The 16,067-nt window shown below is 40.0% G+C and overlaps 1 protein-coding gene across 11 annotated transcripts in view; it reads left to right on the top strand.

The window, feature by feature from the left end:
- Positions 1–1,690: 1,690 nt before the first annotated feature.
- CYLD (CYLD lysine 63 deubiquitinase) overlaps positions 1,691–16,067 on the top strand; it is a 65,608-nt gene continuing 51,231 nt past the window's right edge. For 3 of the 11 annotated variants that reach the window (XM_073884373.1, XM_073884372.1, XM_025852449.2), the window contains exons 1-5: positions 1,724–1,857; positions 2,411–2,488; positions 8,640–9,291; positions 10,500–10,802; positions 13,082–13,187. In XM_073884373.1, coding sequence (XP_073740474.1) covers positions 8,788–9,291; positions 10,500–10,802; positions 13,082–13,187 — 913 coding nt within the window. In that variant the 5' untranslated portion in view covers positions 1,724–1,857; positions 2,411–2,488; positions 8,640–8,787. Of the gene's footprint in view, positions 1,858–2,116; positions 2,163–2,410; positions 2,489–8,639; positions 9,292–10,499; positions 10,803–13,081; positions 13,188–16,067 lie in introns of those variants that run through there. The other 8 variants (XM_025852450.2, XM_025852454.2, XM_025852453.2 and 5 more) reach the window with 8 other exon arrangements.

Genomic DNA, 16,067 nt, shown 5'->3' with positions numbered 1-16,067 from the left:
GGGCGGAAAGCAGTGGGCTCAGCAGTACCAAATACCATCATCAGAAAAGGCTTGAAGACGTCTTCGTCCTGTGGTGGCAAACTGACCTTCGGGGGCCAGTAGAGAACGTAAAGGACAGAAATATGCCAGGTGAATAAACGAGGGATGGTGAGCAGTGTGGCAAATGGGGGAAAGGGAAAGGGAGACTGTCCTGTCTTAAAGGATTCAAACTCTTTCTCTCCCATTCCACTTCCTCTTCTCCTTCCTCCTCCTCATTGTATAGGTCAAGCAAGAATGTCTTCAGGCTGAATTGCTCGCCTAGACAGCCAGACGGTGACCTCTGAGGCCTCCTGACTTTATTGGAGAATCTAGACCCGGGAGGGAACTGTGTCGCCTAAGGCCACACTGTGAGCCAGGCCTGTTGATTTCCGTTTTGTTGCTTTCTACAGCACTGTGGGGTCTTGAAGCGTCGGACAGAGGATAGAGAGGAATGAAAGAGACACAAAAGTGGGTTGAGGCTTAGGTTTTCAAAAGATGTCCATTTCATCCCGGGTGCTTAGGGCAACGGAGGTGGGTGGCCTGTTTACTAGTACTGTTAGTAATCACTCATGTGACTTCTTTTATGTACTCACTGGTTTAAACTGCCCAGATCTTCAGAAATGTCACTTTCCACTGGGGAAATTTTCCCTCTCATGATTAAATACACACACCCCTCTTCTTTCCTCAGTATTAATCACCTTCTCCTGTAATTGGTACTTAAAATGTCAAAGGAGAAGGAATTAATTAACAGGAGTATCCAGTGCAGCAAGGCATGCTATGTGGCAAGGCTCTGGGACTGATTATAAAAAGCACTTCCTTAAATATTTTGAGCACTTTTGGGAATCAGAAACCTCCCTTCTAATTGAAAGATCCTTAACTACACCCCAAGTCCTGGCTGGTGGCCAGGGGTACAGAGCGGAGTGAGGCAGCGAGTGGAAATCCCGTCTTCGCCACCCTAGGGACCCCTCCCTCCAAACTGGGATAGGTGGCAACAGAGGTTTCGAAACAGCAGAGGCCCCGGGCCGAATCTGACGGAGGAGAAGAGATTCAACACGACTGAGCTCCGTAGGTAAACCACGGTGTTTGGTGTTTCACAACAGTTCTGTAGGACAGGTGATGACTATCTCCATATTACAGATGAGGATACTGAGGCTTAGCGTGGTCCTCACGTCACGAGGCTACTAATTGAAAGCGCAAAGGATTCAAACTTAAGTCTGATTCTAAAGCTTTGCTTTTTCATGGAATCCTGAAATCCTATTCCCAGCTCGTGTCACCCCAGCCCCAAACTCCCCGCAGGAGTTTTGACAGCTAAGCCGAGAGCCAGCACCCGGGCCTGGGAGGTGGAGCGGGGAGCAGCACAGCGCCCCGCCCCGACTCCGGTGTCGGCCAATGGTAATGCGGCACCCACAGTCTTCTGTCCAATCAGCCAGAGCTCCCCGCCCACCTCCCCCCGCTCCTCCTCCCCTCCCCTCCGCTTTCCCTTTGGCTCGACCGAGCTTGACGGAGCGGAAAGTCCCTTCAGCGGGCTCTGGGCCGGCAGCCATTGGAGGAAGGTCTGTTACAGGGCTGCCCAATCAGAGCGTGCACAGAAAGGCACCTCGGGCTACGATTGGTTAGTGCGGCGGTTGCCCCCTCGCTCCCCCCCCCCTCTCTCTCTTCCCCCCCTCCCCACGGGCGGCTCGGAGGCGGGGCAGGTGGGGGCGGGCCCAGGTAGCAGGTTCGGCTGCGCCGGGGCCGCGCGTCGGAGGTAAATATTAAGGCTGTGGGTGTGGGGCGCCGGGGCCGGAGTAGGACGCTGGCTAGCGAGACTGGGGAGGGGGCGCCGCTCCGCCGCCCGAGGTGAGTGAGTGAGCGGGCTACTGAGGCGGCGAGCAGTGGACGGCTGGGTCCCCTCGGGCGTCCCTCCCCGGCCTCGGGGGGCCTACAGCCGCCGCCGCGGCCGTCGGGCCCTCGGCGCCGGCCCGTTAGTTTCCCTGGCTCGGAGCCGGCAAGGCCCGCGGGGTGCTGAGCTCGCTGACGTCAGCCCGGGCTTCCCCACCCCCGGGGCTTCCCCCCCCCCCCCGCCCCGGGCTTCCTGAGAGGGCTCCCGAAACATGGGAGCGTGGTCGCCGCCGCCGGGACTTCCGGAAGAGAGAGCACTTGGGGTGGGAGCCGCGCAGGAGACCGTCTCCCCCGCCGGCCCCCCCATTTACAGATGGGGAAACTGAGGCGCGGGCCACTGGCCGGCTCCCGGCGGCCTCCGTTGGCCTCGAGAGCCCTGGGCTGTAATATCTCCTCTTTCCTAGCCGAGGGGCGTATCGATCGGTCGGTTTGGGGGTGTATGTGGCTCCTGTCCAGGAAGAGCAGTCGGGGTTCTGGCCCCGTTAATGGCGTGTTCTGCTTTTTCTTTCAGTTTCCCCCTTTCCAGGGTGAGGATGGTCTTCTACAACCTGGAGTTCTTTAGTTGAAAGGTGCGCTCTGTCGAAACGAGGTATTCTTTTCCTTCCTTTTGTTTTTCTTTATAATCATGTTAACGATCTGTGGGGAAATCGGGAAGTCTTGACAGAAGATAGTGTTCCTGGATTTGTTTCTCAGCTGGGTCAGCTGCCCGGTTATTCATGTACTTGGCATCTTTTCTATTCCACCCTGTGGCATTTGCATGTTTTAGGATGGTTGTCATCTTCCAGCCACCAAGCCTTTCAGGCTCTCAGCTCCCACCATCCCTGCCCCCATCCTCTCCCCGGTCTCCCTGGAAAGTTGGATCCTTAGCTCAGCTAAGGAGCATTCCTTACCTTGCTTTTGAATTCAGGCTAATAGAGATCTTAATAAGATTGTTCTTTTTGCAGTCATTGGCTCCCGGAGAAAAACCCAAGCCTTGAGGGAGGGTGTTCATTCAAGTGTTGGTTTTCTGCACACCCCCTCACGCCCCAAGTAGACTGAATGGCCCTGAGGATTAGGCTGCCAATTCCCCACTCGGTAGTGGGTGGATTTGAACTAGAACAGTATTAGGGGAAAATGATTTGCTGGGAATTCTTGTGCAAGTTCGTGTACTGTGAATGTTGATATCACCCAGAACATTCTCTAATGTTCTGCTGCAAAATGTTATAGTATTCCCGTGAAGAAGCCTTCCTGTGGATGGTAACTTTTGTGAAGAGCTGATAAAACCAGGGCACTATTATGTAAAACAAACATTCAGCAGCAGTGATTTCTCATGGTCTGGCATGCCTGAACTGTGATTTTGCTTGACTTACGGTGTCCTTCTCTTAAGAAGAGAGAAAGGATTAATTAACCTATTCATCAAAAGATGAGTATTTTGTTCCTGATTTCCACACGTTCTTCTTAAATTTGTCAAGGTATTTTCATTGGTTACACAGAATTTATAGGTATTACACATGATGTGAAGATCTAGGAAACCAGTTTCAGATGAACCTCAAAACAACTTGTTTTGGTAATTGTGAAATTTGTCTTATTTTTCTCATATGTGTAAGAATGCAGTGGTGGTAAACATTAACCATGACTTAATTTATTCTGAGAAGTAGTATATATATATATTTTTCCTGGAAGATATGCTTTTAATCACTTAATTAGGATGAAGAAATGGAATTTTGGCTTTCACTTTTATCACCTGAGTTAACCAAATCATTCGGTCATTTCACGTGTACTGAATGCCAATTACACGTCAGACAGTGGTTTGGCACTGGAAATACAAAGATGAAGGACTTGAGGGGTTCCCAGTTTGGAAGTGTAGTGGCCGGGTTTAACTCTAGGGAGACTTTGGGGTTCCTTGTTCTTCTGCCGTGAATATACATGCAGATGCAGGAGCCAGACTCCTTTTTAACTTTGTAAATCCCGCTTGTTTTGGGGACGGAATACTTGTGCGCTTGGGACACAGTATGTGAGGAAAGATAAAGCTGACTCTCTTTTCTGGTCATGGAATCTGTTTTTCTGTTTTTAGCTGTTTAGTGGTATAACAGCTTGTTCTTTTAGTGAGAGAGATTCTTCCTTAAAATGGTGATTATTCTAGCCATCTAGAAGCTTTTGGAAAAAGTCCTGTGTGTCTTCTTTCTTTGGTATTCATGCTGATCTTCCTGTCTCTTTGCCACCTTTATAACTGGGGGCAGAATTTTAGTATTGTAAATTTTATTCTGATTTAGATAGTCTCGTGTGGTTTTTAGAACAAGTTGGGATATTTGAGAAGATGCAAAAACGTTCTTGAATTAGACCTGTCTTTGTTTTCTCTCGTGAGGTTCTATGAGCAGTATAACCTGATAGCCTGAGAATTAAAAAGACATTGTATTTTCTAGACAACCATTGTCAATTGTATGTAAGCTAACGTTGTTCATGTATACTGTATATTATCTTTTAGAATGTGGTAATTCTGACCTTTAATATTTTTGTATAAAACATATTTCTTGACCCATCTTTTCATTGCATTGATAGGAAACTGATAAATATTTGTCTTTCAACCTTCATCTTGGTTTAATGGTTTTATTTTAATACATTTAAACTCTTATTTGTTCAGAATCCAGACCCTCAACAAGCTCAGATAACCAGATGTATTTTCAAGTCTTTGTGACCCTGAACCATTCCCTCATCTCGAATGTTGTCAGAGGAAAGGCCTTTTCTGTTCAGTATGGTTTAGGATTAAATATATCATTGCATTCCACCTCTTTGGTAATTTTCATTCAGTACTTAGAGTAATGATCAGGATATTCATAATCACTCAGTTTTCCAGCCTGAAATAAGTGCAAAGGCATTTAGATGAATCATTTGTGATATATTTACACTCAAAGTGAGGTATACTATTAGAGGTAATTTTAAACCAATTAGACCTGAAAGGCAGTAAGAGAACATAAAGTAGGGCAGTTATCATATCTTAAATCTGCCATACTTCTCAGCATCTAACACTGTGCTGAATGCACAAAAATACTAAACAAACTAACAAACCTTGACTGATAAAGAACTCATTGACAATGTCATTTAAATCTTTCCCATATAGTCTTTAGTTTTTATTGCTTGGGGTTCTTAAGACTTAATCTAACTGTTGTGCATATCCCACTGAAAGAAGAACGTTGTCGGGCGCCTGGGTGGCTCAGTCATTAAGCGTCTGCCTTCGGCTCAGGTCATGATCCCAGGGTCCTGGGATCTAGTCCCACGTCGGGCTCCCTGCTCAGCGGGAAGCCTGCTTCTCCCTCTCCCACTCCCCCTGCTAGTGTTCCTGCTCTCGCTGTGTCTCTCGCTGTCAAAAAGATAAATAAAATCTTTAAAAAAAAAAAAAGAAGAACGTTGTCATTCTATTCATTCTACAGCGGAGGAAAGTCTCTTTATTAACCTATTTCTGCTGTAATGGCAGTATATTGAGATATTCACGACCATTAAATTTATTATCTTGTATAGCTCTGGAGTTATAAAGTTCCCCATTCACCTTTCTCGAACTATCAGTTGCAATGGTGAGAATCAGTGTTTAATACGGTAATTCCAAACTTATTCTTTCTTAATGTGTACTTTCTAAAAGAGGAAAGGCCACAGTCTTTTTATTTTTGGATAATGCTTTTTAAATGTTTTATAAACTTTTGCTCTGGTTCTTCTAGTGGTCTAACACGACCCCTGCTTTTACTGAGGTGAAGCTCACTCCCACTTGTGCTACTGCAGGTTCAAGCAAAGCTGCTCCTGTGTGTTTGCTATAAACTGTGGTTCTTAATGATTGTTAAATTGCCTTCCACCTTTTTTATAATCCAAAGGAATTACATTAAATTTTACTGTGGACTGTCTCTTAAATGATTAGCAAATAACACTTCTGTAATCAAATTCATTTAAAACAGTGTCCTAATGCATTACATACAGTAATTTAATTTTGTCTTGGTACTATTTCATTACCCACTGGTGGGCTTTGTTTTAAATCATGACATGACTTGTTAAGCTGGGGAACCAATGAAGTAGAAATCATGGGCATGTAATACTAAGATTCAAGGATGTTCTTAATATTTGAAGGTGTAATTTTTAGGAATTTTAAAAAGTAATTTCTTTTCCAAATAGAATTACCATACTTGAAAAGCAATTTTTGGCCAAAAATATCTAAATACATTTAGAAAGAGAACAAAGCAGCTCCCTTTTTTGGAAATTGCTTTGTGACCATCTCCACCTTCTGGGAGTAACCCAAACAAGTCCATGCAGTAAAGCTTCTGCACTTCACTACTAAAAGGCTGTTCAGAGTTTATGTATACCTCTTTAGTTATTGTTTTTTTTTTTTTTAAACAAACATATTTCATCCCCTGGCTTCTCAGAACTGATCAGAAGCCGTAAGGTGGAAAGCAACAAGGCCATAAAATGAGTCAAATGCACCCTGGAGGAAACCACAGAAAATGGCTGATTGCAAGGGAAAATCAGGGACTGTAAATCTATAGAAAGCAGACACAGGAACTCAGAAAGCATAACGTCAAGCCTTTTAACAAAGTCACAAACATCTTTGTGTTTTGAGAATCACATGAGAGCTTATATTCATATTGATAATTCGATGATTCAGAAAATAGTATTTCCTTGTTGACATTTGAGAAGAACTTTAGTAAGAAACACATACTTCATTTTGGTACTTTAAAGGAGTACAGCCAAATTAAGGGTTTAGGTCTCTGTTTGGGTAGCCTTTATGAGGGATTTTGTTTATAATGGTGCCAAGATGGGGGTTTCCACAGGTGTCTTATGTAAGTGACAAATATAAATTGATTCTCTTCCTGCTGAAGTAGACAGTGCCCTCAAGTGGAATTAAGACAAACACATTATAAAGACAGGAAAAAAAAAAGAGAGGGAGAGCGGGAGAATCACTTTACACCAGCTCTGCCCCTGCCTTTAGAATGTTACACAGATATTTCAATAATGTCGGTTTAAAGGGATGCCAAACTTTTTATCCTCTCTCGGGTAAGTGTCTCATTCTGGGTTGTAGAGGGACAGACTTTTAACAAAAACTAGACCAGTTCTAGAGTACCTCATTATCTAATGATGCATTCCATGTGTAGATTTGCCAGATTATTTAATCATTACGTTAAATTATTAAACTTAAAATTTGGTTCTTTAGTTTTAGAAGTACTTATTTCTAAATTCCAAGAATAAAATAGACAAATATGATAGTGCCCTCAACTGCTGCTGTGAAATGGAATGGAAATGGATACCTCTACCTCAAAGAAGGATGGAAGGGCTCCTGGGTGGCTCAGTCGGTTAAGCGTCCGACTTTTGATTTCAGCTCAGGTCATGATCTCAGGGTTGTGAGATAGAGCCCTGCGTTGGGCTCTGCGCTATGCATGGAGCCTGCTTAAGATTCTCTCTCTCTTTCCCTCTCCCTGTGCCCCTCCCTGCCCCCCTCCCCAAAAAGAAGGATGGGATAAGTAACTGTATTTAGAAACCAAATGGCCACACTCATGTGACAGAAAATACATAAGAACTTTTTTCAGTAAGGTAATTATTAAGATGATGAACTAAAAATCTTATTTTGATTTGACAAAATTGTATCGTTTTTAACCATCATTTAAAGTAGGGTTGAGAAGGCTATTTTTTTTTTTATCAAAAGATTTTATTTATTTATTTTGACAGAGAGAGAGAGGGACAGTGAGAGAGGGAACACAAGCAGGGGGAGTGGGAGAGGGAGCAGCAGGCTTCCCACTGAGCAGAGAGCCTGACCTGGGGCTCGATCCCAGGATGCTGGGATCGTGACCTGAGCCAAAGGCAGACGCTCAACGACTGAGCCACCCAGGCGCCCCAAGAAGGCTATTTTCATTGTGAAAGATTAGTATTGTAAAAATTTTAGATGAAAACTTGAAACTGAAAAAGAAATAATCTTTTTGTATTCTTTTCTAGGATAACATAGTTAAAATTGTGGTACAAAAATTTTTATATTTGTTACTGTATTAAAGTTATATTCCTTGTTATGTAGTCCAAGTTTTAGTGGCTACAAAATTGATTTTTAAAGAGATCTTTACTATAATCAGATTTATACTGTCTGAGATTTTGAGAAATTAGATGATGGCTCTGATTAATATGATTAACATTTGCCTAAGGACAAAATGTACGTGATGAAGGAGATGAAACTGGATCAGAGGGCAAATAAATGATCCATTATCGAAACATGGAACACAGATAAACGAATCGTGGTTAAAGTTTCAGAATATGATTCATCATTTTTTTTTGATAAAGGATGTTTATCATAATAATTATATGGTGGGTAACTTAAATGGTGTGTACAGAAATAACAGCCTTTTTGATTTATGTGTGTTTTGCCAAAATACAGCAACTTATTCATTTAAGTTAGGCAGGATCTGTTAAAAATGCTACTTTTTAAAGTTAAAAAAATATATATATTTAAATATGTATATAATGTTATCTGTTACTCGAATTTAATTTTGTAAATTTCATTGCCTTGGAAACAAACATTATTGTATTGTCTTTGAAGATACTTTACAATTGGATCTTCTTAATTAAAGATGCAAAATTACCGTAGATACAAGTAATGTGTGTTTTTTAACCTTTCTAGGTACTTTTGGAAGTTTCATTTATGTGTGTGTTTTTATTAATCGAATGAGATCTTAAGAAGTCTTTAATCTTAATTTTAGCTCATGTAGAATAAAGTGTAAAGTTTCTTTTTGCTTGTCCTCCAGGCATTTTGCTTTGCTGTCTTTTTACAGCATGGACACCAAATTGCTAAAAACGTGCTTTGGGACTGCCAGTGAATTTATCTTTTGTGGTTTTACTACAAACTTAGTAGTTCCCTTTTTTTTGAGTTAATGTTTTGGAGTTAATGTCACAATGAGTTCAGGCTTATGGAGCCAAGAAAAAGTTACTTCACCCTACTGGGAAGAGCGGATTTTTTATTTGCTTCTTCAAGAATGCAGTGTTACAGACAAACAAACACAAAAGCTCCTTAAAGTACCAAAGGGGAGTATAGGACAGTATATCCAAGATCGTTCTGTGGGGCACTCGAGGATTCCTTCTGCAAAAGGCAAGAAAAATCAGATTGGATTAAAAATTTTAGAGCAACCACACGCAGTTCTCTTTGTTGATGAAAAGGATGTTGTAGAAATAAATGAAAAGTTCACAGAGTTGCTTTTGGCAATTACCAATTGTGAAGAGAGGTTCAGCCTGTTTAAGAACAGAAACAGACTGAGTAAAGGCCTCCAGATAGATGTGGGCTGCCATGTGAAAGTACAGCTGAGATCTGGGGAAGAAAAATTTCCTGGAGTTGTGCGCTTCAGAGGACCCTTATTAGCAGAGAGGACAGTGTCGGGAATATTCTTTGGAGTAGAATTACTGGTAAGTTTGATGAACTGTTTTAGTGGGCTGTGTGTGTGTGTTTGTTTCTGTGTATATTTGTATGCCCACCTGTATTTTTTTTCCCCTTTATATATAACAAAAAAGTTTTTCCAGAAATCTTCTGTAATTTTTAATGTTCACAATTCTTAGGATTTACTTTCTAATGATAAATTGAGATGATGCAAAGATGATACATTGAAAACTTTTTTAAAAAACAACCTACTATGGTAGGAAATACACATAGATCCTGTAATTATTCAAGGCTTTCAAATCTTAGAAATTTTAACATTGTCTATGTTAAAAATGGGGAACTTTACCAGTTATAACTGAATTACTCACCTCACAAATTGTTAATTTACTTGTGACATTAGCATCTGTAGGTTTCTCAGTTTTTCTTAGTGTGTGCTATTAAGTAATGAAATGTGGCTCTAAGATTTTAGAAAAGTAAGGTGCAGCGATTTAAACGTGCTTTTGCTCGTCCCTCATAATATATGTGAAAATTGTCTTGGAATTTTTTTCTACGAAAGAGGGAACCAAGGACTCTGTGATACATTTCCAAAATTAATATTAATTCTCAAGAACTTAAATGTCAGTTACATTTTTACATTTTTGCATATAGGATTTCATGCCTTATTTAGTGATTAAAGTTTTTAAAGCAGCGATTGTAGAACAACTGGAGATTTGAATCCCAGTTATGCTTTTTACTAGCTGGGTTGCCAGGTTACTTAACCAAGCCACTTCCCTAAATCTGCTTCCTCATCTGTAAAATAGTGAAACCAGTACATACCTTGAAGTGTTTTTGTGATAGGCTGATTCAAGAGTTAGTGGGGTGGCTGGCCCATAGTAAGTACTCAGTAAATGGAGCTAATGTTATCATTATTTTAAAGTGAATTTTTCTTTTTATGGCAAAATTATTGTTCAAATCACAGTGTAGGATCTGGCCAGGCTCTCTCACAGTGGAATTACGATTTTAAATTTAATTAATTAATTAATTGTATTTCAGCATCACACACAGCTTCTTCTTTGTTCTTTTTTAGACACTCGAAATTCAATAGCAGCTGCTAATAATTATATTTTTTGTATGTGTCATTTAGAATTTTCCCAGTGATTTCCCAGAAATCCCCAGAGTGGATCTTTTTTCTTCTGGATCATCTTTCTCCATCTCTTTATCTATCAATCATTTTTTTTCCCTCTTATTTGAAAACTAGGAAGAAGGTCGTGGCCAAGGTTTCACTGACGGGATATATCAAGGGAAACAGCTTTTTCAGTGTGATGAAGACTGTGGAGTATTTGTTGCGTTGGACAAACTAGAAATCCTAGAAGATGATGACAATGGATTGGAAAGTGATTTTGCAGGTCCAGGGGACACAATGCAGATGGAACTTCCCCCTCTGGAAATAAACTCCAGAGTTTCTTTGAAGCTTGGAGAAACTATAGAGTCTGGCACAGTTATATTCTGTGATGTCTTGCCAGGAAAAGAAAGCTTAGGATATTTTGTTGGTGTGGACATGGTAAGAAACTTTTGGAGTATATTATCTTTATGGGTATATCTATTTTATGACCAATTTTGGGTACAAATTAAGCACTTTGAATATTTAAAATGGACTAATTTGGAGTAACTTAAAAACATCTTCTAATTTATCTTTGGTAAAGGAACATGGATATGGGACAGGAGTCTAGATATAGAGTTGCACTTAGTCTTTTTTACAATTTGAATAAACTGGAATAATGTTTCAGTCCTTAAATTTGCTCTATGATAGTTGACCAGTAAACAGAAAAAAAAAACAACAAACCCCACCCAAATGTGTTATCTGAGGTCTTATTTTTCTTTATCTTGCAAAGGTGGTTTTTTCCCCCCCTAATCTGTGATTCTCTTTTTATGGTATTTTGCAAAGTCTTATTGGCTGATCTGATTTTCATGAGTAGTGTAAACATCATTTATGGAAAATACGTGCATAGAGGAAGAGCACATTGCTTTAGAGGAAAAGATGATTAGAGTATCTCCTTCTTTCTTTTCATTGTGGTTAAATATATGTAACAAAATTTACCATTTTAACCATTTTTAAATTTATAGTTGGATGGCATTTAATTTCATTCACATTGTTGTGCAACCATCATCCCTATCTCCAGAGCTTTTCATCATCCCAGACTGGAACAATGTCCACATTAAATGTTAACTCCATGACTCCTCTCAGCTAGTATTCTGCTGGTAGCCAGTATTCCACTTTCTGTCTCTGTGAATTTACCTTTTCTAGGTACCTCACGTAAGTGGAATCCTACAGTATTTGTCCTTTTGTTCATTGTTTTGTGTCATTTTTAATGTTACCTTGCAATCATATTTGTTCATAACGGAAACATTATAATATGACAAGTTGAATGTTACCTGTGGGCATTAAGAGAGGGAGAAGAAAGAGCCTGAGAACATTTTTATTACAGATTGGAACTATGGAAAGGAGTTTGTTAGGTAGAAAGAAGTAACTCATACAGAATTATTAAACACTAGAATGAGTTAGGAGAGATCATGACTAATAGACTCTTGTCTCATGATGGGTTTAGTGATTATTTTTATCTACTCAGGCATACTTTTTGGGAGGGTATGAATGTTCTAGCATCAGTTTATTTTGTGCTTGGAAATTCTAGGAAATTCTATTTGATACCCTTTAGTTTGACAAACATTACTATGTTGTTTAGACAAACATTTACTGAACATTTGCCACGTGAAAAGTTAGAGACTTAGGACCACACTATCCTGTGTGGGTTCCTCAGGATAGCTAATGATAAAGCACACCTTTAATATTTACTTAGAGGAGAGATTGTGAGCTGGGTGGAGGGAGGGTTGGAGAAGGAAGGCCATTGGTCATTGGGGTTAGTTTCTCTTGCTTCAGGCATCTGGGCCTCATACTTGGTAAAAGCCCTGTAGGCCTTCCCCCACTTCTTAGATGGCTGTCCGGAGGATCATCTTGTTTACTCGGGGCAGGCTGCCTAGAGCTTTGCCCCACCAGCTTCTCCCCCGCCTCTGTCTATCCTTCACTTGGCCTGTGCACGCGTACATTCCAAACCCCTCTAGTGTACTCTTTGAAAGGAAAGTTCTGGCAAATGCAGTATTCTTCATCTCCATCTGTTTCCGATGACAGCATGTTGTACACATTGGTGCTCAGGGCAGTTGTCTGACTGGCTCATCTCTTAATCTAGCTCGGTGAACAGCACTGTACTACTTGGTGTTACATTGGAATATAAAAGAATTGAATGTAAAAATCTATTTCAGAGGGAATTCTTGCATATCCCTACAATGTCAAAAGGACAATAAAAAATAGATTTTCTGTGTATAGAATGGCATACAGGGGTTCAAATGGAATACTTAAATGCTCAGGGAGTGTAGGAGTGATCAGAACAAGCTAGGCTTAATTGGGGGCAGATTTCTGGGTGAAACAATGTATTATTAATAAGTCTTCCTATGCAAATGGGTGTTATCGTGTAGACTAGCATCTATTGTCCAGTAAAGTATGACCAATACTTTCAATTTCTTGCTCATCTATGAGCTTACTATAACTTGATTACTCTTGGATCTCATTTTTACCAAAACAAAAACAAAAACCAAATAAACAAAAACAAACCAAAAACTTTATTACTGTGGCAATTATTTCTGATACATTCTTTTCTCTTTTAGGAAAAATTGTTAAAATTGGCTAGTGTAAAATCTTTTGGAAGACCCTTTTCTGGAAAATAGAGATTTTCATACTATGTTTTATTGAGAAGGGTTTACAACTTTATTCTATTACTTAATTTCTAGGATAATCCTATTGGGAATTGGGATGGCAGATTTGATGGAGTGCAGCTTTGTAGTTTTGCAAGTGTTGAAAGTACAATTCTCTTGCACATCAATGATATCATCCCAGGTATGTTTTCTTTGTGTTTTGTATATTATATATTTTATATATATTAATATAAGGCAGAGTTTCTAAGCTGTATTTTGTTTTGAGGATGTAAATATAAACTTCAAGATGCACTTTTGGAACTTGACTTTTTATATTATGGAATTGCTATTAAATAGAATATCCTTTCTTACCCCCAAGTGAAGACAACACTTACAGATTTTTATTTCCAAAAGTAGGTGAGTGTGGCTTGGCATTTATACATTATCATTAACTTTTCATCACCTGGTTATTCTAAGTGGGAGGAAAAAGCCCTTTCTGATCATTTGAAGGGTCAGATAATATGAGTGAGAAGCTGGTTTTAAATTAGAAGGCTTTAAGCAGAAGTTGGCCATGTAATGGGATCTGATCTGCTGTGGAGAGGATTCCTGCTGGATGCCCTATGAGATTTCTCCCGGTTTTGAGACAGTGTAATTGATCAGGCTTCATGGCTGTATAGTCAGAAATAGATCCCTCATCTTTACACCTTAAAAAAAAACATTAAGGAGCGCCTGGGTGGTGCCCTTGGTTGTGTCTGACTCTTGGTTTTGGCTCAGGCCATGATCTCAGGGTTGTGTTGGGCTCTGCTCTCAGCATGAGTCTGCTGGAGATTCTCTCTCTCTCCTCCTGTGCCCCTCCTGCTCGTGCTCTCTCTCTCTCTCTCTCTCTGTCACTCTCAAATAAGTAAGTAAATCTTAAAACAAAAACAAAAAACAAAAAACAAAACCCAAACCATCAAGCAACTTTTATTTTACCTCAAACATGTGGCATCTAACAGCCGCTGTCAACTAATTAATAAATTCCTTGATGGAGAAATCAACAGCATCTTCCCCCTGCCTTTAGTAGAATTCCATTTACAGGCCAGTCAGCTGATAGTATGTTAATCATGAACTGACAGGCATTCAGAGGTGGTGCTTTTTATTGAGCATTATGCAACTATGAATAAATGTCAGAAAGCCTACATTCAGTAGCCACCAATGTATGAATCCATGAATTAGATGACTTGTACTTCTTTACATTCCTGACAAATTTATAAGGTCTTAATTATTCCCATTTTGCTGATAAAAAACTGGGGCTTAGCCAGGACTAAGATTGGCTAGGATTCAGTTAGTGGTAGAGCCAGAATTCAAATCCAGACCTGTCTGATTATAAAGCTCTGCTCTTTTTAGTACCTCCTCACCCCACATCCTGTGTGTACACTTTGGATGTGAAGACTTGCATAGAAAAGCATACTTCTCAGCCTCAGATGGATACTTGGGAATATTGTTTCCATGGAGATGTATTTTTTCTCTAATTCTATAAAAGCTGAATTTTCCTATAGCAGGGATCATAACCGAACAAAATGATTTTTCTGCTTCCAGTGTTTTTCCCTTCTTCCTAAATTTGACACAGAACACTTTTGAGTTCCCCATAGGTCATTTCAGGTCCTCAGTATCTTTTTTGTAAAAATGAAGGGGCTAATGCTAGATTATCCTTGGGATTCCTACTAGCCTGTGCTGTTTGCCCTTCCTGTTCCCTGTTGGCTTGGCAAGTAATAAATGCTTGTTTCGCTGAGTTGGGAAATGCTTTCTGCTTTAGCTTTTAGTTTTACAGCAAGAGTACATTAATTTAATTGGGGGTGTGGGATTCAAATAATAGCTTTATTTCGATTTTGCTTTGTAAAAGTCTGACATACTTGGCTTTTCTTGATTTCAGACCGAACATTCCTATACCTACCACCTAGATTCATAAAATGGACATTTTATTGTACATGTGGTATATATGGGCCAGTTTAGTCCCCCCTCCCCGAGATAAGTTACCCAGTTGTCCCAACATTTTTGATTAAAAAGTTCATTTTTGGGGCGCCTGGGTGGCTCAGTCGCTTAAGCGTCTGCCTTCGGCTCAGGTCACGATCCCAGAGTCCTGGGATCAAGCCCTGCATTGGGCTCCCTGCTTGGTGGGGAGTCTGCTTCTCCCTCTCCCCACATGCTTTCTCTCTTCTTCTCTCTCTCTCAGATAAATAAAATTTAAAAAAATTTCATCTCTTCCTACTCCTTTGAGATGCCACTTTGACCAGACTCAATTCCCACATATACTATGATGTATTTCTGGACTTTTTATTCTGTCTGCTCATGCTTCATTCAGTACCACATTGTTTTTAATGATTCTTTATAATATGTTTTTGTATGAGCACTAGTCTTGCCTCATTGCTCTTCTGAATTTTCCTGCTATTCCACATTGTCTTCTAAAAGGTTAATAGATACATTTAAGTCTGTAATCCACCTGGATTTAATTTTGTGTAGCATGTGAAGTACACATACCCAATCTGATCTACCATGCTTGCTGCGTATAAATCCAGTTTCAACATACTATATACATGGATCTCTTTCTGGGCTCTACTCTTTTCCTACACTAAGACCTTTAGGCCTTCATTATCCTAGCTTGACAAGAAGCCTTCTAGCTGTAAGACTACATTTCTCCTCTTGTTCTTTTTTCGTAGTGAGTGTCTTGGCTGTTGTTGGCCCATGCCTCTTCATTGTCAATTTAACAATCGGCTTCTCAAATATTATAGGAGAGTTCCATTGGGATTTTGATTGGAACTGTAGTTAACCTGTAGAGTCACTTGAGGAGAACTGACATTTTTATCATATTGAAATTTCTAATACATGAACATTGCATTACCTTTCATTTATTTAATCTCTTTTTAGTAAAACTGTATAAGTTTCTCCATTTCTTGCATGCATTCTGATACATTATAAAGTAAAACCTATTTTCTAATAAGTTTTTGTGACATATAGAAATACAATCAACTTTAAAAAAAACAGTTGTATTGAAATCTAATTCATATACCATATAATTTCTTCATTTCAGTTGTACCGTTCAGTG

The sequence above is a fragment of the Callorhinus ursinus genome, unplaced genomic scaffold, assembly GCF_003265705.2.
Source record: "Callorhinus ursinus isolate GAN/ISIS: 27379988/994484 unplaced genomic scaffold, GSC_fseal_2.0 scaffold56, whole genome shotgun sequence".
NCBI classification, from domain to species: Eukaryota; Metazoa; Chordata; class Mammalia; order Carnivora; family Otariidae; genus Callorhinus; species Callorhinus ursinus.
The sequence above is the reverse complement of the archived record's forward strand: the minus strand, read 5'-3'. Positions and strand labels throughout refer to the sequence as shown.